We start from the raw sequence: 24,715 nt of genomic DNA on the forward strand, positions 1-24,715 counted from the left end.
TCTGGAAAGCTTTGGGGCTGCCTCATTTACAGAAGACCCCAGTTCTGCCCAGACCAGACATGTCAAGACCGGCAGAGACAGTGTCCCCAGGCGCTGACACGCCCCTTTCTTTCCCAGCTTTGCTCCGGACTACTATGACTGGGGACAGCAAGCAAACAGCGTCCTGGCACAAGGGGGAACTTCGCAACCAGATTCAGTTTTGGATCCTGACAAACCGAGCCACGGGTAGTGTCAGTTAACAGTTTTATGGAAGATTCCTCAGTTGAAAAGCTTCAGAAAGACTAATGTAATGACAACTGAACTTTAGGGCACTTTTCCTTAAGAAATAGGACTTGATTTTTATTTGTCACAGGTTTCTGATGGCTCCATAGGACTAAGCAATAATTTAGATTGATAAAACCGTATTTTAGTACTAAAAAGTGAGCCTGGCTGCCAATTTCAGCAGCTGTAATTTAAACTTTAAAAAAATTCTGTACTTTTATAAAGATGTATTTTATATAACTTAAATAATAATGCTAAAATATACTAGGGTTTTTTGAGAATGTTACTGCAATATATGTTGTAATTTGCACAGACTTTTATGCATAATTCACTTTAAAAGGATACAGGACATGGTCTGATGGGTTTTTTTTTTAAAGGCTTTTGGACTAAAGTATTCTTCAGATCCTTACCTCTTCAGGTCACTCAGATTCTGAGCTCCATGCTGGTAGAGACTAACTATAATCGACATCTAGAAAGCCAGTTGCAACCCGCGTTGAAAGTTGTAACGTAGCAGAATGTCAGCGGACTGCGCGTGACGGAACTGTCTCCTCAGAGCTGTTCAAAGCCCAGGTGGTTGGGCCCTCAAAGAATCTCCTGTATGTTGCCAACATTTAGTGCTTCTCTAAACAAGGCGCTAGTGCAGACACTACGCTGATAAGTTGATAACGTTAACAGCATTGATAGACTCGACTCACGCTGGCAAAGCTCCCCTGCTGTACTGGAGACTTCTGCGTGCTTTGTGAGCCCCGTGACATCCGAGACCCGCCGCGTCGGGACTCCGCGGGACTGCCCCTCTCCCAGCTCACCGCACATCCATCCGTCCGTGGGCAAGGAAGAGGGTCTCACCGGGGGATCGGTAACAAATTCCCCTGGGTCCTCGAGCCAAAAGACTGGAATCCTAGCAGCTTTCTTTTAGTTTCCAACCACGTTAAGGAGCTGTGAGAGCAGCCTGCTGGAGGCTGCGCGCTTGACATGGGAGCAGCAGGGCCCTGCTGTCTAGCACGAGGGCCGTCTCTCAGCCACGTGCAGGGGCTCACCGTTGTCATTCATGTAAGTGAAACACATGTCGTGACGTACTAGTTCCCCAGCCGTAAGTGCCATTCTAGAATCTCCAAGGGTGACACATGCAATGATGATGCGTATATAACATCTAGCCTGCAGTTGTAAACTACCTGCGGTAGGAGCGCGTACCCGGCTGTCAGGGAGGTCGCACGCTCGCTCTTCCTGAGGAACGGAGTGACCTACCAGAGGCAGAAAGTGCCCCCCGCTCGGCCTAGGGGACCTCCCATCTCTGGACGGAGGTGGGGAGGGGCAGGCGGAGAGGAGCTCACACTGGTCAGTTCTGCCTGAGTGAGGAAGCCCGTTTCGGGTGTCTCGGACCTACCATTTCAGTCTTCAGGCATAACTAATCTCTGGGCATTGATTTCACAGCAATCAAAGTCTGCTTCTCTTGATGGTTCTATTTAAAACTGGGATCTCAAGTTTGAAGTGGGTCAGGATCGGGCTTTTCCTTGGCCCGGAACACCTCTGCCCTGCATAGTCACACAAAACATACTTGCCTTTCAGTGTGTGCAAGAATTTGGGTCACATATTTAACATAATTACTGCCAGGGGAAATTCTACACTGAAGCCACATTTGCACTGACTACTCCAGTTGCCTTAAAACGGCACAGTTGCTGTTCTGAGTAGCTTTACGAACAGCCTACCTGCCACACTGTCTGTTACTGATACTTAGGAGAATTTAAAGGCAGATCAGCAAATGCTTAAAAACCCTTTAAATGGTGCTTTCAGGAAATACTGTAGCTCTTCAATATTCGGTCACTGAAGGGCAGATGTATTTTTAAAAGCGTCACTAAAGCCATGCAGTTTTTATACTCATCCTACGATGATGGACAAATACTTTGTTATTCTGATTATTGGCAGGAAGATCGAAATACTCAGTGTTAACTGGTAAAAGCCATAACATATTTTTATGATAGAGCTGCTAGCATTTGAACTGTTATTTTTTATTGGAAAGGATAAAAATGTTCTCAGTGCCTATTTTTCTCTTCCCTTTTTAAAAAATAGGGGGTGCTGAAGCACAAATGTTGTAAACACATCTAGAATATAAAAAACTATGATTGTAGCGAACTGTCTTTCTCTCAAGGTAAACGATCGCATGTAGCCTGTGAAATGTTGCAGGTGTGGTGTGGAAAGGAAGATTACAGTTTTCTGCAGCTTCCTGAGTTGCTTGTGCAATGTGCACTAACAAAGCAACTCGCAGGTGAACTGGTGAAGGCAAGGAGTGGTGACTGCTGGCTCTAAAATACCCAGGTGTTCTCTCGTTCTAAGGCAACATGATGAAACTAAAAGTTAAAAAAGTAGGGGGAAGAGGCACTTAAATCACTGAAAATTTTGTGCCATGATTTATCGAAGTCTGACTCGGCACTAGAAGGCTGCACGTGACAGTTTCTTTGCATCCAGTGGAAACATGAATAGATGTCCACACTTCCGAGTTAACCGTCGAAAAACTTCCAGCTGATTTGGGTACAGGCAGACCTCAGAGATCCTGCAGGTTCGGCTCCAGACCACCGCAGTAAAGCAAGTACTGCAGTCAAGGGAGTCCCGTGAACTCTGTGGTCTCCCAGTGCGTGCAAAAGGTATGTTTACACTACACTGCAGTCAGTTACTAAGTGTACAATATATTGTCCTAAAAAAAGTTGTACATACCTTAATTAAAAAATACCATATTGCTAAAAATAAAAAGTGCTAACCATTATCTGAGCCTTCAGCAAGCTGTAGGAGTAACATCAAAGGTTACTGCTCACAGGTCCACATAACAAATGTAGGAATACTGCGAGAATTGCCAGAATGTGACACAGACATGATGCGAGCAAATGCTGTTGGAAAAAAATGGCACCGACAGACTTGGCGCGATGCAGCGTTGCCCCAAACCTTCAGTTTGTGGGGGAAAAGAAATGCACTGTCTGAAGTCCATGCTACTTATGGCTTTTCGTCGTCCAGGTGGAGCAGCTACTGGAAAGGAGCAAGCTAAACAGTGGGATTCTCATCAAAGACTATGAACAAGCTGATTAAAGTGGGCAAAGGTTTATATCAAAGGGGCGGCGCTGGTGAGGAGGTAGATGTCAGGGTCTGCGGAGCACCAAGCACGTGCTGGGCCCAGTCGGCCGGCTCGGCGACGCCCTGACGCTGACCCTGCTCCTGGCCCTTAGCAGGTGTGCAGGAAGAGCCCCTGCACCAGAGGGTCAGTAACTCCCCTGACAGCCACGAGCGCTGCCCCTGGGCCCCCACCTAGGTCTAGCTCCCCGGGTCAGGGCGCCCATGGCGGGCTCATCCGTGGTGGGGTTCTGAGATTGGAAGCCCTACTTGATAGAACCCCGGCAGCCACAGTCCTCAGGTCCAGACCCAGTGGCTCAGCGCTTCTGATGGTATCTGGCTGGTTCCTCTCCAGCTGGTCCTTGACCGGTGGCTGGGACCTGTTCCCTCTCTTCCTCGAGGTGGGTCACACCTTGGCCGCATTCACTCTTTAGCCTCCAAAGTTGACCGGTCCCTTTGGACCTCGGCTGCCCCACCACTCAGAGACTTAGACATTCTCTCCAGAACAGGTGCGCCGCCTCTGAGCCCGAGAAGCCTGGTCAGGACCGAGGTCAGCTCTGCGCTCTCTCTCCAGCTCCAGCTATGACCTGCTGCCTCTCAGCCTGTGTGGTCTCAGAGTCCCTCTTTCCCTGCGGGTCCCTGTCACCGTGGCCCTTCCTGACTCTGACCCTCAGTTTCCCAGGAACCTAGCTAACCTGCGCCGGTCCTGCTGTCTGTCCGCAGGCCTGAGTCTCAGTGGTCCTGGACGGCATTACCTGAGGTATAAAAAGGGTTTGCTTAGGATCCACGAGTTACCGCTCTGCCGGCCAGTTTGTCCCGTACACCCTTGGTGTGCTGGCCCCTTGGTGCGTCCACTCGCCGGAGTCTGGGCTTCAGGAGTGCGGACCTGGCACCCGTCAGAGAGCAGAACACTTACCATGGGGAGAGACAGTCTGTGAGGAGGTCCGCAGGGAAGGTTCAGTTCTGTCAGACGATGTGTGGTGAATGCTGGCCGCCCTGACCGAGGGGCTGGTTTTAATCGTCTGCGACAACTTGCTGGCCTGCCAAACAGACACTGAGGGTACCTGCTCCACAAGCAGGTTTCCGTGTTGAGCATGGCCGACCTCGGTGTGGCCGGAAATGCACAGGCAGCTTCGCGACTTCACAGCTCGCCGTGTCCGCGGGTGCGGACCCCCAGGGCTGCCGCTCTGTCGTGTGTGTTCGCTGGACTCGTGCGGCTCAGTCCCACATTCAGGGGCCAGCCGTACTCTCCCTGGGCGTGTCGTCACCACAAACTCGACGTGACCGAGTCAGGCCATGTGGCGGCGGGGCCTGGGAGGGGAGGGAGCCCTCCCGTCCTGTTGTTTTGGCCGATATCATTGGGGTTTTTTTAGGTGACCTTTTATCCACCGCATGTGGATTTTACAAGTTTAAAATGCAGTTAAGGGCTCCCCCCTTGTTTTTTTAATGGCTCTTCCAAGACATCCAACTTTTGGACAAAGAGCCCATAATGGAAATAAAAAGGCAAATGGGATTGGACAGCAAGATAATTCCTAAGAATGATTTGAGAACTAAGTCCTAAAAGCGCTGAGAGGAAACCCCGTCTCCAGAGGCACTGCTCGTTCTGCCCGTCTGGGCCCCGCGTCGCCGTTTGGGCCCTAGCAGGAGGACACTGAGATAATGACCATGACTGACAGCACGGGGTAGGTCTTCACCAGGTGAAATGTCAAATTAACACAACCGTGACGCGCTGTGTGGTCAGAAGTGCTACCCTCCGGAGAAAACCCTGAGCTGGATGGAGCTTCTGCCTGGTCCATATGTTAAAGGATTTTTAGAAGCTCATATGGAACCAACAAGAAGAGCTAAAAAAGTTATTTTAACAAAAGCGAGTGGAGACCAGTGCACCAGGTATTAAAATATAGGCTCTGAGCCATTAAAATAATGCAGTGCTGGTGCACGAGTTAACAGACAACGGGACAGAAGGAAAGCCCGGGACTCCACACGTGACAAACAGCATCTCCAACTGGCGGGGGGAAGGAGCCGTGCGATGGGCGGGTTGCACTAACTGAGCGGTCACCGGGAAGAAGTCAGGCCGCACCTGTAACTTGCACTTTATGCCAGGAGACACCCTGAGGAACCAACATTTAGATCTAAAAAAATAAAACCATAAAAGTTCTGGGGGAAGATACAATTGAATTATTGCAGTGGAGTGAAGAAGGCATTCTTAACTACCACTCAAAATCCAGAAACCACTAAAAATTAAAATTAGACTGTGTAAAAATTTAAAAATTGCACGTCAAAACCATCATAAGCAAAGTCAAAAGACAAATTAAAAAAGAATTTTACAGCGTATTACAGTCAAAGGATTAATGTCCCTAACAAATAAAGCACTCCTCGAAGTGCTAAGAGCCACAGGAAAATGGGTAAAAGATATGAACGCAGAAGGAAACACAGGTGGCTCCTGAACATATTAAAGGCAGTCAGCCGTACTCACGATGAGAAAAGTACAAACTGAAACACAGCGATACGTAACTGCGTCTTAGCAGAATGGCAAAAATCCAGCTTTTTAATAGTGTCGGTGCTGGTGAGGCTGCGGGTTGGCAGGCATGGTCTTAAATTTCAGGTGGGTGGGCAAACTCGTAACCATCCCCTGTGGAGGGCAGTATTCCTAGTCTAGTATCTTCCAAAATTACAAGTGCACATGGTCTTTGACCCCAAAATTCCATTTGGGGGCATTTAGATGACAAGTACATATCTATTTATGTGTGAAATGACTTATATACAAAGTCTGGAAACAATCCAAATGCCCATTAATAGGAGATTGGCTCATTAAAGGACTGTACTTCAATATAATGGAACACCGAGCAGTTACTTAAAAAAAAAAAAAAGTGGGAGGACTGCCGAGAAAAACTAAGTGAAAAAAAAAAAAAAGCAAATAGTATGTATATGATGCTACTCTTTGGGTTAAAATGAGGGAAAAAATAAGACTTCGTATCTGTCTTAAAATGCATGGATGGACACAAGAAGCCAAGGGCAGGGGCAGGGGCAGGGGCAGGCCAGGAAGGAGACATTCCACTGTGTAGCTTTTTGTATTTTCTTGGTTTTTGAACAATGTGAATGTATTACTTATTAAAAGAATTAAATAAAATAAGTATATTTGAAAAATCTTCTGAGTTGATACGAATCAAAGACGCTAAAAGCCCCCCGTTTTTAGTCGAATGGTAACAGGCTCAACGTATGAAGCAACACAAACACCACGTTCTGAGCAGAGGCTCTTGGAGGCAGACTCCTTGGTTTCAAATTCTAGTCCCACAGCCTAGAACTTGTGCCTGTGGACACGTTAGCCTCTTATCCTCAGTCCTCTTATGCAAAAACAGAGAAGTAACCGTACCTCCCTGCCAGTGCTGCTGGGAAAAGAAAACAGTCCGTGCGGAGCCCTTAACGCGCGGCTCCCGGTGACGCCCTGAAAGAGAAGCCACCACGGACTACTTATTTTCTCCCTTCTCCACAAGTCATAACCAATTCTTCATCTCACAAACAGAAACATTTAAAAGGGGGGAAAAACAAGATAGAAAGAGTGCAGAAACATTTACTTTTATTCACGTTTTCTGTAATCTGGTGGGTACAAGAGCAAAATTATTTGGAATTCTGTTCAAAACCAAAGCTGCACCTGTTGACGTTGCTTAAAATAGAGCACGCACACCTGTGTGCATGCCTGTGTTTTTCTGTTTTACCAAATAATTTCGATGGTACCATGCACCCCGTCTGTGAAGTTTGGTGACTAGCTAGGTTTCTGCAGGTACTCCAGTCTGCAAACTGCTGAGAGGCTTACTGTGAACTGTTCCCAAATTTCCAGACGAAGGCAATGTAGATGGAGATCAAAACAGCTGTCCTTTCTTACCTACAATGGCACCTGGGTAAAGTTGGAAAACATGGCACAGTGTTTCATAGACATACAGAGATTACGAGTGTTGAGAAGTTCACAATGTTAAAATGTCAAAATAAAACATCTGACTTATCAAATTTCACACCTGTAAAAACTATTACTCACATTCCGTCTAGTCCTCCTCACAATCTAAGAATCAACACAAGAAACATTTAAATTTGCCAATTTAATATACAACCATTTCTAACTTACATAGATGACACTTAAGAAAAAAATAAACTCATGCCATTGAAAGAAGGAATTTTTTCCTTTTCTTCATTTTCATCACTTCATCAGCTGGTACAATCATTTCTGTCAGTTATATTATCAAGTGCTGGATTTTTTAAATTAGGTGATGAGATAAAAGACACACTGCCAAGAGGTACGGCCAGCCAAGCACCTTCACAACGCAACCGGCAACCTAACGTCACTTCACAACAAAAGGTTTGCAAACTGGAGAAAAGAATTTATACCACAAGGGCCATAAAACATTACTAGGCTCACGAAGATTCCAAGAGCTCACACATTCATTTAAGAAATACGCAGATGTACACAAAAATGTAGGTTGCCCCCCACAATCTAATTTATGGTAAAATAAAGTTAAATAGATTTCAGTTTAAGAATACTTCATTTATTTTCTTGGTAGTGAAAGATTTAGCAAAACCTTTAAAAGAACTTTTTACCCTACCTAGACTTTTTTAATTCCTACAACTCACTCTAATACACAATTTTAACTAAGCTTGAAACAAATCACAATAAAGAAAAGAAGTGGAAATGACCAAAGATTCTCTCTGATAAAGACAGCTTGAATAATAACCTTTATCTTTAACTGAGGGAACAGCAAAGTAATGTTACCAAAAAGGTTTTTAAACTTACAGTAATAACAGAAGAAGTTTAAAACAGTCATGTTTCCTCAGACTCTGAAGAACACTGAGAGTAACTCTCGATAATTTACCAGCAAGATGACTTCCTCACTTTTCAGACAAGTTTACCTTAAGGTGCCGCTCCCCCACCACACAACACTTACATCCCTCAGAATGAAAAGCAGCAGTGGAGGCGGCTGCAACCAAGCCAGCTGGGCTTACTCGACTTAACAAGGAGGCGCCACCACCACCACCACCAACATAAAAACTCCGGGCCTAGAAAGGCTGGAAATGGACAAGCAAACAATTAACCAGTGAGCTCTCACTGCCTTCCGACCTTGTTCCTCCAAGGGGCGGCTGAAGATTCTTAAAAGGGGGGCAAGCCAACTAAGTACAATTTAAAATATGCCACCAGCTCATAGCCGAACACATTTCAGACTTCGGCAGGATAAGACGGGGGTCTAAGAGCCCTTATTTACTGCATGAAAGACTGATACCCGCATTGCGCATACACACGCAACCTTCCAAAGTAATCACATTAGACATACTAACATTTTTTTAAAATAACCAATATTTTAAATATTAAGAATATTTAAATTCCAGGTTTAGAAAATGACAGTTTAGGATTTATGAAGTCATCTGTTGGTACAAGTCACACGAAGTACCATCTATACACAAAGAGCCAGAAAAGAACGTGTGGGGGAAGGGGAAGCTTTTGAGGTCTGAGCTAACCCACCCGCTTGCGCAGCGTACCGAGGAAAATCAGACTGAGAGACGATTGCATAGACGGCATTCTAAAATAAAACCCTTCAAAAATGCTCACTTTAACTTAAAATAGTAAGCTTTTTGTGTACACAATGTTTTAAATTGGTTTATAAATCCATATAACCTCATTCAAATTTTATCAAGATGGAAACTAAGTATTTTAAGTATTTATGCAATTTTTTTGGCTGTTTTCTTAAACAAAAATGTCTAAAATTGGAGTAGGGACAAAGAAATGCACAGTCAACAGACACTGATTCATCGGGTCTAAGTCAAGAATCCTGTTGCTCCAGCCCCCTGCACACGCGTGGAACCTGGCTGAGTAGCACAGGGGACAGTACTTGGTCACCTTTACCGAAGCAGGTCCTCTACACCCAAACAAAACAGCAGCAACAGCAAGTAAAAATTGTCAATAAAACCCAGTGACGGTGAAGCTGAAGTCTCGGGAGTCGCACATGGCTTCTGTAACTGCACACTGACGGGGTCATCCATCCATCACTCCCATTTCAGGTGACACCAGGGCTAGGCCAGGCTAGAAGCACGTTTAGAGGTCACTGACACACACCCGCCCTACACAACATGCGCTCCCCAGCTCTCCTCCTCCTCAACAGACTGCAGCAGTGTCATCAGGATGGAGACGCAGTCACTCAGGTGTGACCACTGGAAATAACAGAGTAAGAGCAAAACCAATCCTAAACAAACAGAAGAGCAGAACATCCAACAGATGGAGATGCAGTGTCCGTAAAACATGTTTTAAAAGTATTTCCTTCATTTATAAATATCTCTCATTGATAATCTATTAAGAAGCATAAATATTCAAGTGAACTTTTGAATTTTCTCTTTACAGTTCAGGATTCTTGAAGTCTGAAAACTGTCTCCTTCTGCTGACTGTCCAAGACTAAAAAGGCTTCACACAGTCACTTTATGTCTCTAATTAGACATAAAAGCTTCTATTACCTACTGTGTTGTAATAAGACTTTGAAATTCTGTAACTCTCTTATACTTGTAGAAAGCCTAGAGGAGGAAAAAAAAGGCGTATTAGTTCAGCTAATATGATGTGTACATATTTCAAATTATAGAAATTCAGGGCTGACACAGTAAAAATCGAATGTTTCTCTTTCTAAGATGACACAGACGCAGTACTGAGCTCCCTTCTTCAAGCACTTAAGAAGGAATAACTTTTCTTCTATCGAGAGCTTAAGGTATGCTAGCCAATGTTCTGAGCCCATCACACATATAATCTCATTAGCTGTAAAAGATGAAAAAAAAAAACCTACAAGGCAAATAAATTAACCCCAATTTTACGTATTAGTAAAGCAGAGGCTCAAATGTGCAATTCCCCAGGGTCACTGAGCTGGTGGATGGGTCCTAACCAGCTCAGCAGATCCCAAGGCCACATGACTCAGAAAATCCACGCTCTCTGTGGGCTTAAAAGCATTCTCTTTATACTCTTACAAGTTGTATCAATTCTGACTCTAATCCTCAGACTATTAGAGGATTGAAACAGTGCTTAATTATTAGGGGAAAAGAAGATTATAAACATGTGAAATCATATGCTGTACCTCAAAGTACCTGTTTAAAAAAAACCTATCAAAATATACACGAAGATGAGGTGGAGGCCAAGGTCCATAACCAAAGAAAAGAGCTTAGTAAAGAGCAGCAGGTGAAAGATGAAGGAAGACGCCGAAGCCTGGTTTAGACACAAGGGGGAGCGTACGTGCAGCAGAAACCAACACGACACTGTCAACTGACTATTCTTTGAAAAATAAAAGAAAAAGAAAAACTCAAAGGTTATCCCAGAAACGAACCCTGGCTGCCTGTCCCCCTGGGAGTGCAAGCTCACCAGCACGATACGGCAGTCTCTGGGAGACGCAGTCCAGACCTCGCCATTTACTACAGAGAGTTGTGCCACACTCCCTGTCATCGTGCTAAGGCAGGCACCCTGGCCCAGAGCACGCACCTGCAGCGGCCTGCTGCTCTGCCAGTGCTCGGAGGGGCACTAAAATACACTGTAATATCCAACAGGCATGTTAATGCCATGTCTGTTTGTGCCCTGGAACATAAATCATTCGATACAAATGTTGAAACTATCAAAAAATGGCCGTTCGTGTAGGAAAGACATTTGCAGAGCATTCAAGGTAAAGAAACCACACTTCCCAGGGTTCCATGTCCAGAACCAAAGACCCCTGCGCGTTGCGAGTCTGCCCACGAGCACCACGCGATGAGGCGATGCCGCGATGCCATGCTGGGTGCCCAGCGGAGGCGGGGCTGCATCACACCGGTGGCTTGACCAAGAAAGCTACCCATTCATGACGAACTAACGCGCAGATTTCAGAACACTGGGGCCCAACTCTGAGCAGAGCAGTAAGAGGCAGAAACAGGCTCCAGCTACAGAACCGAAGCTGGAAGTGTCGGGTTCCTGAGTGTTCAAGACTCAGAACAGTTCTGAGGAAGCTGACATCTGCTTCTTTCTCAATTTAATTTTATTTGAATTTAATTGTTTTAAGAAGCAGACTCACAGATACAGAGAACAAGGCAGTGGTTGCCAGTGGAGAGAGGGAAGGGGGAAGGCGATATAGGCAGGATTAGTAGATTAAGAGGCACACACTATTACGTGTAAGTACAAAGATACACTGTGCAGCACAGGGAACATGGCCAGCAGTGTATAGTAACTATACGCGGGGTAGGACCGTTGAAAACTGTGAATCACTGTACTGGACACCTGTAACAGAATACTGTGTATCAACCATACTCTAAGAAAAAACTTTAAACTGTTTAAAAGCTTTAAAAGTTTCATTTTAAATAATTTAAATTTAGTTCAGTTTCTCCTGTTTTAGCTTACTACAGGCCTCATGAGTGGGTGGACTGAATTTTTCATCAAACACCAACTACTGATGGACATCCTATGTCTGTCCTGTGTTTGAAAGCTCAAACAACATGGTCATCTTTAAATACAGAGGAGCGACAGGTGACATCTTTGCTATTAAGATGGGGAATTAATTTACTTTTAATTTAACTGCTTCTTTCTAACTTAAAAATGCATGTTAAGAAAACAAAGAGCAGCGAGGGAATAGCTCAGTGGTAGAGTGCGTGCTTAGCATACAAACACTCCCCCCAATTAAAAAAAGAGAAGAAAAAAAAAAAAAAGAAAACACAAGAATCTCTGTATCACTCGGTTCTCTATTTTTTAAAAAGCATTCCTCCTTGATTTGACTTTGCTGCCCTTTTCCCAGGGCAGCACAGTGCCGTTTGCTCTTATTTTCTGTGGTCCTTGGCCTTCTCGTCTGTATTCTGTAGTCAGGTGGTGCTGCATGCACCTCTGTAGGCAAATTCAAATTATTTCCAAAATCATCTGCAGTCTAAGGAGGCCGTCTGTCTGGATACAGAGGGAAAACAGGGCAAGAACGAGTGCCTCCACAGCTCAAGGAACAGCTGGAGGTTTCACCTCTTCTTCCCCCCCACTGTCTGAACCAGACCGCCCTCAGCCCTGCTGCTGCACGGGAGCAAGTGAAACAGCTAGGGAGGATCCTGTCAGGAGAGTATCTCCCCACAAGGCCGAGAAGGCCAGCTGAGAAATACTGGCGTCTGAGACTGAATTTTCCCTGTGACCTGTAGAGAAACTGGCTTGTCCGTGCAGACGTGACCCTGTATCACAGCAACCATCTATGTCACCAAAACACAGCAAAACAAACCACGTAAGCAGAGGAGACGATGGAACCAGCAGGGGAATCAAGGGTCTTCACTGGGAACACAGTTCTTACCTCCCAAAAGCATTTAAAAGAGCGACTATTTCCTGTCGAGTGAGTTGGAAACCTTTAGACGGGCTGTTCTCTGGCAGCTTTTGGATCTCTTTTTCAGAGAACAGTATCTTCAGGGCAGTTCCTAAACCCTGAGTCTGAAAAAAAATAGTGATAAACTTGCAATTAAATTCATACAGTAACAACTGCTATAAAGGTTTAAAGGAATACTCCCAGCCACTGTGATGAGAGCCAGGAAATTCGTATGAACTGAACTTTTCACCAAAATGTGGAACTATACAAAATACAGTTCCTACTTCCTCGCAGATTACACGTACAATAAATTTACCTAAGCTGTTAGAGAAACCTGAATAGTTTAACAGTTTTTGGACACATATTATACTTTTCCAAATTACTAAAATGCCTTTTTTAAATCTAGAAAATATCACGTTAGGATTACAATGTTCAGTATGTCATCTGGAAAGCATTCTTTGCAGCCCCCAGCAAGTCAAAACTTAGAAACTATACGCTTAAGTATAGTGAGACCTGTACTTAATAATTTCTCAATTATTAGCACTAGAGGAAAAAAAATCTGATTTCAGTGCAGCCTCCATTAATGCAATTCTGCCTCTTAACTGTCTATGACTTACTATCACCTTTGTTAAAAAATGAAAGTATCACACAATCCTTTTCCCGTGGAGTCCGCAGGGAAACGGGCCTCTCGGCAGAACTCCCCTGTTCTGTGACTAGGGGGCCTCCTCTGGATCACTGACACAAATTCAGTGACCAAAAATTGGTAATAAATGAAATTAAAATTATAATTTTACCCTTTATATAGGTATGTAAAATACTAATATACTCTGTTTATAACCACCACCTTCAGAAATGAATCTGAGATTGTACCAGCAGAAACAGTTACAGTAAAGCCAAAAATCACCGACCTTGAGTAACAGGAAAACGTCTTTACACACACACGTAAAACACACCATTTAATATTAATTGTTTTTATAACTAAAACAGGAAAAGCACATTTCTAATTCAATGAATGAGGAAATTTTAATAAAAACTTACAACTTCTCAATGGAGAAATTTAAGGTTAGCGATAGTTTCAGAACAGAAGACAACACACGAACCTGTAATTTCCCCCATAATCTGCATTTGTCGCATCCAACACAGTCCATTATACGGGAGATATTCTTGAAATGTAACCGGAATTCCTCCTAACATGTGGAAAATATTTTCATTCTAATTAGACATTTAGAATTAAAGTGCATTTGTCTAAATTATAAAACATAAAAGTTTGGAAACTTATTAATGAATGAGTTGTGTTTTTCAACAGTGAGGAAGAAAAACATTTGAACGTGTAGCGCATGACATGGCACGTGAAATAGCTAACGTTAATGGTTGTTTGTAAAATTCATTCCACATCTTAATTCAGTAAACTTTTTATTGAGGGGCTACTCCATACAAAGAACCAACATGCACACTCTGGGGGACACGGAAGTAAATAATACGGTTTTTACTTTGAAGGAGCTTAACTACTCCTCCCATTTGGCATCTGCACACCACCAGGGGGAAATACACCTGTGTTTCATCTGTTTTCAATGCATTGCTTCGGGGGAGTGTGAGTCAGAAAGCTCGTCCGAGAGCAATGACTGGTTTCCGTCTCCCTCCTTAGCACCGCACCCGCCCGTCCCTTGTGCTCCGTGGGCACGATGATCCTGGGGCTACAGGAGGGTAAGGTCCCCCAGGCCCCAGCACTGGCCAGTGCGGCTCCTGCCTGCCCACTGTCCTTGGATTTTGCTGTCTCAGTTTCCCACACGGCTGGGTAACTCTTCCGCCTGTGAGCATCTGTGTATGGGTTTCTGTGACTCGAAGGGCATTCTCACATTCTCCGAGGACAACACTAGTTAAGAAGTTTCCTCATCGTTTTCGCATAGCAAACACTGACCATAAAAATCATCTTATTGGACGGAGGCAAACATTTTATTGCAAAGAACTGGAGCGAGTCGCCTGAAAACCTGGCCATCACAAGCCCCACCCAGCTGCCCAAGGGTTCAGAGGAATCAACACTCTGGCCAAAAGAAAGACGACATAAATAGAACACAAAACTCCTTTGCTCTCCATTCTCATGTAATTCATGTTCTTTGGAGAAAACGGGAAAATGGACCTTTAAGTTCTCCTTTATACACCTTTGAAAAATAGCAAACAAAATTTCCAGCACCTAGTTGTGAAACCTTAGTCTGTTCTCAATCTTACTCGCCTCACCTACAAAATACACAGTCACAGTTGTCTTATCTATTATTGCACAGGGTGTTCTGAAGATCAAAGGTATAATATTTGTATAAACACTTAGAAAACGGAAGTCTTATAAAAATGAATCAACGTTATATTAGATATCATAATAGTAACACGCCTTTAAAACAACCATAAAGCAAAACCACCTTCCAAAACTAAAATACAGTTGTGGCTGAATAACTTACTGCATTTCAGAAACAGCAAGAACCACTCAGTGCTAGTTTATTAGTTCTTGTAGCATATCCACATCTAAAACATCTTGGGGCCAAACGTGTTTCAGAATTCAGAGTTTTTCAGGTTTTACAGATGCAGTACCTACACCACTTATTATGAGACACCCACCAGAGTGCACGGCAACACCACGTAACCGAATACACAACGGTTTTTGCAACAGAGCGTAAGGATACTCGTACAAAGCAGAATTTAAAAAAACCACTCTAAATAGTGTTGTACCAGCTCAAGTCTTGCTAACAAACTGATATGTACCAAACATAAAGATGCTTCAGGTTTTGGAGCTTTCTGGAGTTCAGAATTGCATATTAAAAAAAAAAAAGATCGCAGAGCTGTAGCAGAAGACCGCTTGTCAGGCAGTTTGCAGTGCTTTCATGAGCGCTGTGCGGGGACACCGTGTTCCTTAACCACTGTGAGCAAAGGAGAACGCGGGGCTCCCAGCACGAAGTTTCAACATGTTCCTGAAGTATATTCTCTTTCTGATATCACAGGTCAACGGGTAACTTTTACTTTTTATGTCACTCCATGAGGACAAAACCATAACAGTTTCAAAAACTGTAACATTCCGTAAGATAAAATTTAGAAAATATACCATTTATTGCCTTCAAAATGGTGAACAGTGCATGATTTTTTTGAGAGATGCATCAAAACAGCAATGCTCACTGTGATTTTAAAGAAAACTTTCTCTCAAAATGATGCCTTTTAAAAAGACATTTATAAAGGTGTGATTAGTCAGGGTCATGACTGAGGATTCACTCAGCAGCTGGTCAAACCAGAAAGGAGAAAGGAGCTGAGAAGGAAGGAGGCAGAGGTTTCTGTATCAACTACAGTAAAATCCAGTCCGACCAACTTCAGCAAAATGGAGAACTGGCGAAGAAAGTTTAGATGAATGGGATTAAAACACAGTAAACTGCCCCCACCCTGATCCCCAGTCAACAACTTTTTACCTTTAACGACTTGGCTCCCTTTTTGTCACCTGCGAACATGGACCTCTCATCAAAGTGCATGGGGAAGGACCTGGGGATGACAATACTGTAAGTTACGGACGAAAAATTCACGCTCTGGTGGAATCTTCTATTCCTACGAATACCACACTTTTTCAAATTCACACTTTACTCATGTGTCAGGATTGGTAACGTAGGAAAGTGGCAAACAGTTCACAGACAGACTATTCAATAAAAGAGTCAAGCAAGATTAAAAGGGCTTTGTAATTTGTAAGACTGTAACATTTTGAAAAAATTATTTGATAAAAATAACCTAAAAAATTAACTAAAAACAATTTATATACATAAATGTAAATATCTTTTGAAATGTAATGCGTAATTTACCTTAAACACTTCTTAACCCAACTTCCCTCCACGCTCATTTTAACCATCAATAAACTTAAGTTTCATAGACCCAGCACTTTGGTTTAAAGTTAGTATTACAGAAAGTAAGGTTAGTGTTCCCTTAGACAATACATCGTTAGGCTAACATGCACTACATGTGAATTTTAAAAGCAACTGGAAGAAATCAAAATCAGTTGAAAGAACATTTAAATAGCATTAAATTTTGAGACTACATAAAATTTAAAGTTATATTTAAAAATACAGCCTATTCTCAAGTGTAAACTTTATACAACAATGCTTTATGGATCCTTTTCCGTCATCACTTCTAGAAAAACGCTTAAATGCCGCCACTCCACGTACACTTCGGTTCTGGCCCCTCCTCCCCGCCTTCCGGAGGCGGCCTTCGCTGCACTTCAAGCCCCGCCCCGCCCAGCTGCAGGGCGGGGCACTTCAGACCGGCTCTTACTTGGTGTCTTGGAAGATGCTCAGCAGAAGGGCTTTTGTGTCCGCATCATCTTCCACATTTCCAGTGTAGAGGTCGACAACTGAGCGCTCAAAGTAGGGGGCCACCTTTGTTAAAGCTCGAAGCTCAATTAAATATAAAAAGTACAGATTCTTTAGCCTTCTTGGGCCTTCTCCCTTGGTTTCCACGGGGTCGAAGCGGTGTTTAAATTCTTTCATATTAGGTCCCCAGCTAGGTTTCCCCCATGTTTCTAAAGAGAAAGAGAGATACATTACATCCTTCTAATAAACAGAATGTTTTTTCCTCTGTGGAGAGTATGTTATTTTCCCCCAACAATTTTTATACTAATAGAAGGCAAAGTTTCTATGTAAAAGTCTGGTTACCTTCCAGAAGATAATTTGCGCACAGATGTAAATTGATGCTAGCATGAAGTCCTGATATCAGTTTATAGAAGACTCTTTTCTCCAGACACAAGCCTATTCAGGAGAAGATTGAAAAAGAAATCACATCCATTTAGATAACAGAAATAATCAAGAAGATGCGTACATAGGCTGGTTTTTTAAAGTTAAGATTCAAGTACATCAAAAATAAATCAAGGAAAAATATAAAATAATTGGATCGAGATTCTCTCACTAGAAGGTGAAACAGGATTCTGACTGCAGAATGGCATTAACTGAACACGAGATCCTAATGCAGAAGAAGACGGGAGTGTCTGGCCTAGCCGAGGCCCACACACTGGGTGCACCTGGTAAGTCCTCGTGCTACCCTGAGGGCAACAGCGCGGTTTCCCACGGGCTAGGCTCAAGCAAGGCAGACACAGCGCCCCTCTGCGGCTTCACAGTAGCTGTTTCTCCTCCTCCCTCCCCTACAGATGCTCCTTATTTGAACCTACCTGACAGCAGAGGGACGGGAGCCTGAACGCTGCTTCTCTCCTTCCTCCAGAACCCTCAGTGTGCGTCTCACTAGCCCTCTGCCATGGAACTCTCTAGTTCTACTCAGCTACATGCTCCACTCGTAAGGAGCCAAAACGTGGGAAACAGACGTCCAGGAATTTCAGCCGATAAGAAATAAGGGTGTGCTGATAGTAAAATCATATCAAGATGGAGTTCAGGAATATGATGGAGGATTATTTTACAGCCTTCTTAAGCCACACAGGCTTTTGCTCAAAACAGAGGCCAAGATTATTTCACACCCTATCCTACCCCCATCTCCACTTAAAAATATCTTCTCTTATTATGCGGGTGATGCACATCATGAATGCACTCAATCCATTAAGAACACTTAAAAATGCTTAGGATGGTAAACTTTGTGCTATGCATAATTTATCACAATTGATAAAGAGAAACATGTTTTAGAAAATATTCTTTATAGAAAAATTTAATAAATAAAAATGCAAAAAAGCAAGTTTTAAGACTCCACCAGAGGCAAAACAACTAGCTTTTTCCCTTTCCTACCACCCAGCAGTGTTTGTTTTTGTCTTTTTTGCTTTTTGGTTTTTTTTACTTTCCTCCTGGGGAAAAATGGGCTTCAACAGCAGAAAAACTAAAGAAATAACCTCCTGTGTATGCTGGAGGACTTTTAAACGTGTACGTGGCTTACTCTGCATCTTTTCAGGATCTTTTAGATCTTCAATTTACTCTCCCTGTATGTTCTACCACAGGTGGATCTGACGCAAGGAGCTTCTAATAGGAAGAAATAATTATTTTGAGCTGTCATCCTCTAATTTGGAATTCTTCCTAGAATATTCTCATTGTCATGGATGGAGACCAAAAGGTTGAAATTAAATTCCCTTTTGTGGAATTTCTGCCTAAAAGTATACGGCCAATTCTGAACGCGCATGGTAACAAGGGACACGGACAATGTGAATAACTTTGATATAAACCTTAGGTACTAAGTTCTCCATGACAACTTTTAGTCAATTAAAGCAGCAAAATGATCAGATCTGCAGGGTTACTTTCTCTTCCTTCCAACCTACTTCTCTAAGCAGCAACACGTCTGAAGACTAGAGAAGGGACAGCCTGTGAAAATTCACGTGGCTGCAAATGAGAGCGTGGAAAACTAGGAAGCAGGTCTAGTCTGCAGCCCACCAGGGCCCTGAGATAAAATGGGGGTAAAAGCGGGGGCGGAGGGGCGTAGACATGTACTTCCATCAACTGTGAAAACTAGGTCACTCAAGCAAAACCACCATAATAAAGACGTGCCAAGTGAGTGCACCAACAAGACACAACCTCCGGCAGGAAGCTGCTCCCGCCCACGCTCTGTGGCCAGGCCTGCCCGGCAAACCCACTGCTCAGTTTAGAAAGTGGTTCTCCTCTTCCTCTTCTGGACTTTATTTCATTCAAATTCATTTTCAGCAGCTGAATTATAGGACACCAACTGCTTCGCTCACAAAAGGGCTGGATTTACTGTGACACTATTATTTGTCATTTGAACACTTCAGTGATTTTACAGGCATCAGCTGCACTCACAGGGCGGGTGAGCTGGGTAAGCTGGGTAAGCTGGGTCAGCGGCGCGTAAACAGGAGGGCTCTCTGCAGCCAGGCGGCAGCATTCGGGGACTCTCAGCAGCAGGACAGCAGTAGAGTGCCTGACACAGTGTACCCAGCAGTGCCCACAGATTTCACTCTCATCCACCGTTACCAACATCCAGAGTCTCTGACCACCTCTTTTAACCTAAATACTGCTTCTCGCAGTTTGTACTTTGGGAACAGTGCTAACTAAACAAAGCTAAGCATCCTTCCCCACAAAGGCCATCTATCAGCGTTAACTCCCAGCAGAGTCTGCACAACAACAACGTCCTCCTTCACAGCAGCTCAGATACGCGCGCAGCTCGTTAACTAGAGAGAGAACTCCCGTTCATGAGGCTGTGTGACTGACAGACACGAAGTGGAGCTGCTTAGTTTACCTCTGCAGTGACCCTAATTCAACCTGCTTGTCTTTCATTAATACAGTTTAACTTTTGGTTTCATAAATTAATGGCAATTTGGTAAATTTTTTAAAAGCATCATACACCTAGTTATTAACCAAAGTTGTTAAAATCCTAGAGCATCTGTTTTCCATTAATAACACTGTATATTTTCAACACTGGAAAATATAAGATGCAAAAGTATCTAGTAGATTGGGATCTGTACTCTTTTATCCTTTACTCAGACAAGGTTAGACTATATTAACATGTGTAAACATGTTCAAAACCTTCAGAATTCAAATTTACCTTAATTTCATATGTTAAAAATACTTTCCTCCAAAAAGAATGTTTTTACTTAAAAAAAAAGATATGCATAGTGGTTACTAGAAAAGTAGCTTGGATGAGTATTACATACAGAACAGCAACAGGACTAGGAATGAATTATGAAAACCTGATGACGGCATCTGCCCTGTATATTTCCATGAAACTAGTTTTCAGCTGACCAACATCCTCAAAATTTTCAAAAACTTTAATTCCAAAATATAATAACCTGAATCATATTATTTTCTTTCAAACACTGTCAAGATTAGTTGTCTAGATAATGAATCCTAAATCGTATGAATATATATTAAATAAGTCAATTCATTGTTTGCAAGAAGCCAATAAGATTAAAATACAGACATTAAGTTTACCTTCTAGCCACGTGTAGAACGACTCTCCTAAAAAAAAATCACAGACACAAAGAGAATTGGGTTAAAATGTTCAAAGGGTCATTTATAAATAAGAATAAATTAAGTCTATAAGATATTTCTTATGACAGATTAAGGAATATCTTTAGAAATGTCCACTGCTTCATGTAAAGTGGAAAAATCGGCATATGGTTCTAGACAGCAAAGCCCGAAAGTAACTGACGTAATTCTGGGAGAATGTTCTTACAAACGATACTCTGACTAGTAAAATTCTGGAGAAAACTTTCAGTCAAAATGTTACGTAAATCTTACTCACTAGAAGGCTTAAATACCCATAGGTATGGGGGGAAACAATATTAAATTTGCTTTTGATGATGACACCATAGCACTGTTTAAAACTTCCAAAAAGTAGTGAATTATGATACAAAAATAAAATTCTTAATTATTCCATTTTTCCTGAACCAGTCAAACTAGGTGTATTTCTGAATTGTCTAAAACTACTAAGTTTCAAGGGCTAATTAAGAGGTTCCCTGATTTTCAGGACAATCCCTCAGAACAGTGAAGACCAGAATCCGACGGGCCCGACTTACTCGCGCACTAATGCTGAGAACAGTCTCTAGCCCGATACTACTCTTCTGAGTGGGAAAAACGTGCAGTCAATAAAGATAGCAGTTACACTCTTCCTACGGGCATATCCGTGTCTCACTTGAACTGGGAAAAGCAAGGCCTGGCCAGAAATACTCGATACACAGGTGAGCTGAACAAGGAGTCCAGGGGATGAGCTGGGTGCTGGGGACTCACTTTGCCTCCTGAGAGTCTTCACCTTTTCTGTAACACAACACACACATCTTCCTACAGATTCATTCACTCAACAGCCTGTCACTGAGGATCACTCATCATTATCTCACTTGTGTATCCAAGAAGCCCCAGCCGCTGACAGGGTAAGCCTAGCTCACAAGGGCCTCAGCAACCTGGCCTCTGCTTATCTTCCGATTTAAACCACCCCGATATGAAATGAAGTCTTTCCTACTGCTAACAGAGTCTCCCCAAACACGCCTCGTTTTTCCTTTCTCAACCCCTTGGCCCATGCTGTGTCATCCAAATAGAACATGCTACCCAATTCTACTGGCCTAAATCCGCCCCAGGATTCAAGTTCATCTCAAGTGCCACCTCCTCCAGTAAGCCTGCCCAGATCTCCCCAGGGAGACAGGATCTGTTCCACCTCTAAAGAGCGATGCCACGTCCTGGCTGTACAACGTGCAGAGCACTTCTTTATCACGGTTCACGCACAGTGCATATCATTCCTGCTGTGTGTTGGCAGCTCCTGGAGGGAAGGCATGTTTTATACACCTTTCCATCCTGTCCAGTGCCCACCACAGTGCCCTAGCGCACAGATAAGTAAACATCCATCTGACACAGTTATTTTGGCTATTTTGAGGGACATTATGACCAATATTCATTTAGTGACCTGCAATAACCAACTGCTGATAAACTACTATTCATCAGATTGTTACAATGATAACTGAGGTTTAAATTTCAAAGTCAATAAGAAAATTAAAAAGTCACAGGACAAATCATCTGATAAAACGATTTTAACTTCTATTTCTTTAGAACATATTCAAGTAGCTCATAATGACCAGAAAATGGGGGATGTAGACTGTGATCCTGTTTCTATATTAAACATTGAGGTAAAATGGTCTTTATAACTTTTTTTTAATATAGGATAAAGTTTAAATTATAAAAAATACTCTTGTCACCATTCATTGGTAGCTATTTTGTGAAAAAAAAAATAGAATAAACAGTTTTAATTAGATAGAGGAAAAATCAAATTCTGATCAGTAAAACAATTTTCTCTACATCTGTGAAGCAAACCCAAAATCAGAGTTTTAACTCACCATCATCTTTTCCTGAAAGAGAAAATAATAGACAGGATTTCAGAAAATGTCTTACACAGTTCAGATTCCAATCCTATTTATTTTAATACGGGATTAAAACTTACTGTGTGTTAAACTAATAATTATACCATGAACTTTGGTCAGTGTGTAGCCATCCTGCAAACGAGACTTCTTAATAAGCATACAGGCCAAAGAGAACAACATTTTCAAGCTATATACGGTAAGCAGTGTCAGAAGGCAACTAGAAATAATCATGAAGAACACCAGTTTCAACAATTAACTGACAAATACATAAAGTCACCCCTTTACTCATTATGCACATGACTCTCTCTCAACATGTGTTTCCATTCTGGGATACCTTTCCTTGCCGGGTGACTACTCCTCAGCACACATGAACCTTCATAAAAGCACCTCCCAAACCGTGGCCAGGGAAGCCGTCCCAGCAGGTGCCACAGGCTGCCCCGGCGTGGGAGGACGCAGGCGGCCGGGCTTCAGGACTCACAGCCACGCTGCCTGCCCCAGCTCTGGATGTGGGACTCGGACACAGGTTTCATTTCTGGGAAAACGTTCTGCTGCACAAAAGCTGTTGGAAAGTGGGCTGTGGGAGTCTAACTGCCAGGGCTCAGGAACAGTGTGGAACATCGTTAGGGAGGCTAGATAGCTGCTGACCAACAGGAGCAGCTTCGGGGGAGAAAGCAAATGAGCAGCATCAAATGAGCTGCTCTCGGGTGCCCGCCTGCCACCCAGGGCCCGCTCTCACCCCCACTCTGCGCTCCCTCTCGACATCGCCACCTCTTCTCGCCCCTCCGTCTTTCTCTGTACACACTGTCCTTCCTCTCCTCACCTTTCCAGCAGTCTTATGTCTCCAGTTTATCATATGGAAGTGAAGGAGTCCTTAGGACTTGATGCTTTTATGAAATGAACAATTACATCTTCTGCTTTAAAAGCAGGTGATCATAGGAAAGGTCTGGAAGAATGCCTTCCAAACTCTGCTACAGAAAAGAAAAAGTGTGTCGAGGCAGGTGGGCGGGGGGGTCCCCTTTCCACTTTATATCACTTTTTTGTATTGTTTCACTTTTTAGAAAATCTTACAGAGTAAAAACATTTAAGTTGAAAACAGTAAAGCTATGAGGGGAAAGCAATGAAAGAGACAAAGGGTGAGAAGCCAGGCACACCTTCTTCATACTCCGGTGACCTCGTCCACACGTGGGGAGACCACGGGTCCCTGTGCCACAGAGCACCCCTACGGGAGGCCCACTCATCCAACCCTCCTGCGTCTCTCTGCTTCCCAGAAACACCTAGCGAGAGGGATCTAGACTGGGAAATTCGACTTCCTAAATCAATCCTGGTCTAAAGCAAGCATCAGGATGGCCCGTCAGTCCCAGGGCTGCGCCCAGCTTTGGCTCCTCGTTCACAACAGACTCAGGATATGCCTAATAACTGTGTACTGGAGAACCTCGAGCCGTCTGCGACAACGCCGGCCACGCATGTAATTAAAAGCTGTTCTCTAATCAGGTGTTTTCTAATATCCACACTGGAAAAGCAGAAGGTACACCTGTTCTCCAGGACCGCAACAGTGTGCTCTGTGACGCACGAGGTGAAGCAGCTCCACCAAAACAGCAGAGTTCTGTTTAACGGCAAAGACACTTCAGACTGCTGCGGTTTTCAAATTTAAATGAACTAAAAGTAAGTAAAATGTAAAACTGAGTTTCTTGCTAGCCACATTTCACGTGCTCAACAGCCTTATGTGGCAAGTGGCCACCCCCTGCTTGGAGACTGCTCCAGGCATCCGGACTTTCTGCTTCTCCTCTACACCCTGATGACTCAAGGCATGGTGCCTGGATCAGCATCCTGGGCCACCACCTGGGAGCTTGTCGGAGCCCTGGGCCACACCCAAGACCCAGAGTGAGAACCTGTATTCCAGCGAGGTTCCTCCGTGGTCCGTGCGTGCGCTGAAGTCTAAGGAGCACGCTGTGAGCCACCGGTTCTCAAACCTGGCTGCATACTGGAGTGCTCTGGAGAGTGTAAAAGCTGCCAGAGCCTGGGTCCTCATTCCACAGATTCTGACAACTGCACTAAGACAGGGCCTGGACATCTGGACTTTTAAGAGTTCCCCAGGAACCTCAGATATACATGGATTGCTCGTATGCCCTATTTTACACAAAGCTCTTAGTTTAGGGCTTGGCACATATCACGCAGTCAGTAAATGACAGTAATTCTATAAAACAGGTGGGAGTCTTGAGACTTACCCAAGTACTAATCTTACACTGTTCGTTCACATTAA

The 24,715-nt window shown here is 43.5% G+C and overlaps 2 protein-coding genes across 5 annotated transcripts in view; one reads left to right on the forward strand and one right to left on the reverse strand.

The window, feature by feature from the left end:
* The window catches only part of GPR137B (G protein-coupled receptor 137B), a 39,100-nt gene extending 32,599 nt beyond the window's left edge, over positions 1-6,501 (forward strand). For both annotated transcript variants that reach the window (XM_032491911.1, XM_032491910.1), the window contains one exon: positions 118-6,501. In XM_032491911.1, the coding sequence (XP_032347802.1) occupies positions 118-229 (112 nt within the window). In that variant the 3' untranslated portion in view covers positions 230-6,501. The remainder of the gene's footprint in view (positions 1-117) is intronic.
* Positions 6,502-6,911: 410 nt separating this feature from the next.
* ERO1B (endoplasmic reticulum oxidoreductase 1 beta) overlaps positions 6,912-24,715 on the reverse strand; it is a 45,004-nt gene continuing 27,200 nt past the window's right edge. Inside the window, exons 9-17 of one of the 3 annotated variants that reach the window (XM_032491906.1) lie at positions 22,432-22,443; positions 20,540-20,566; positions 17,327-17,419; positions 16,947-17,193; positions 16,100-16,169; positions 13,757-13,843; positions 12,648-12,781; positions 9,844-9,900; positions 6,912-7,249 (exon numbers count right to left, since the gene is read on the reverse strand). In XM_032491906.1, coding sequence (XP_032347797.1) covers positions 7,234-7,249; positions 9,844-9,900; positions 12,648-12,781; positions 13,757-13,843; positions 16,100-16,169; positions 16,947-17,193; positions 17,327-17,419; positions 20,540-20,566; positions 22,432-22,443 — 743 coding nt within the window. In that variant the 3' untranslated portion in view covers positions 6,912-7,233. The other 2 variants (XM_032491908.1, XM_032491909.1) reach the window with 2 other exon arrangements.

Source organism: Camelus ferus, chromosome 11, assembly GCF_009834535.1.
Source record: "Camelus ferus isolate YT-003-E chromosome 11, BCGSAC_Cfer_1.0, whole genome shotgun sequence".
NCBI classification, from domain to species: Eukaryota; Metazoa; Chordata; class Mammalia; order Artiodactyla; family Camelidae; genus Camelus; species Camelus ferus.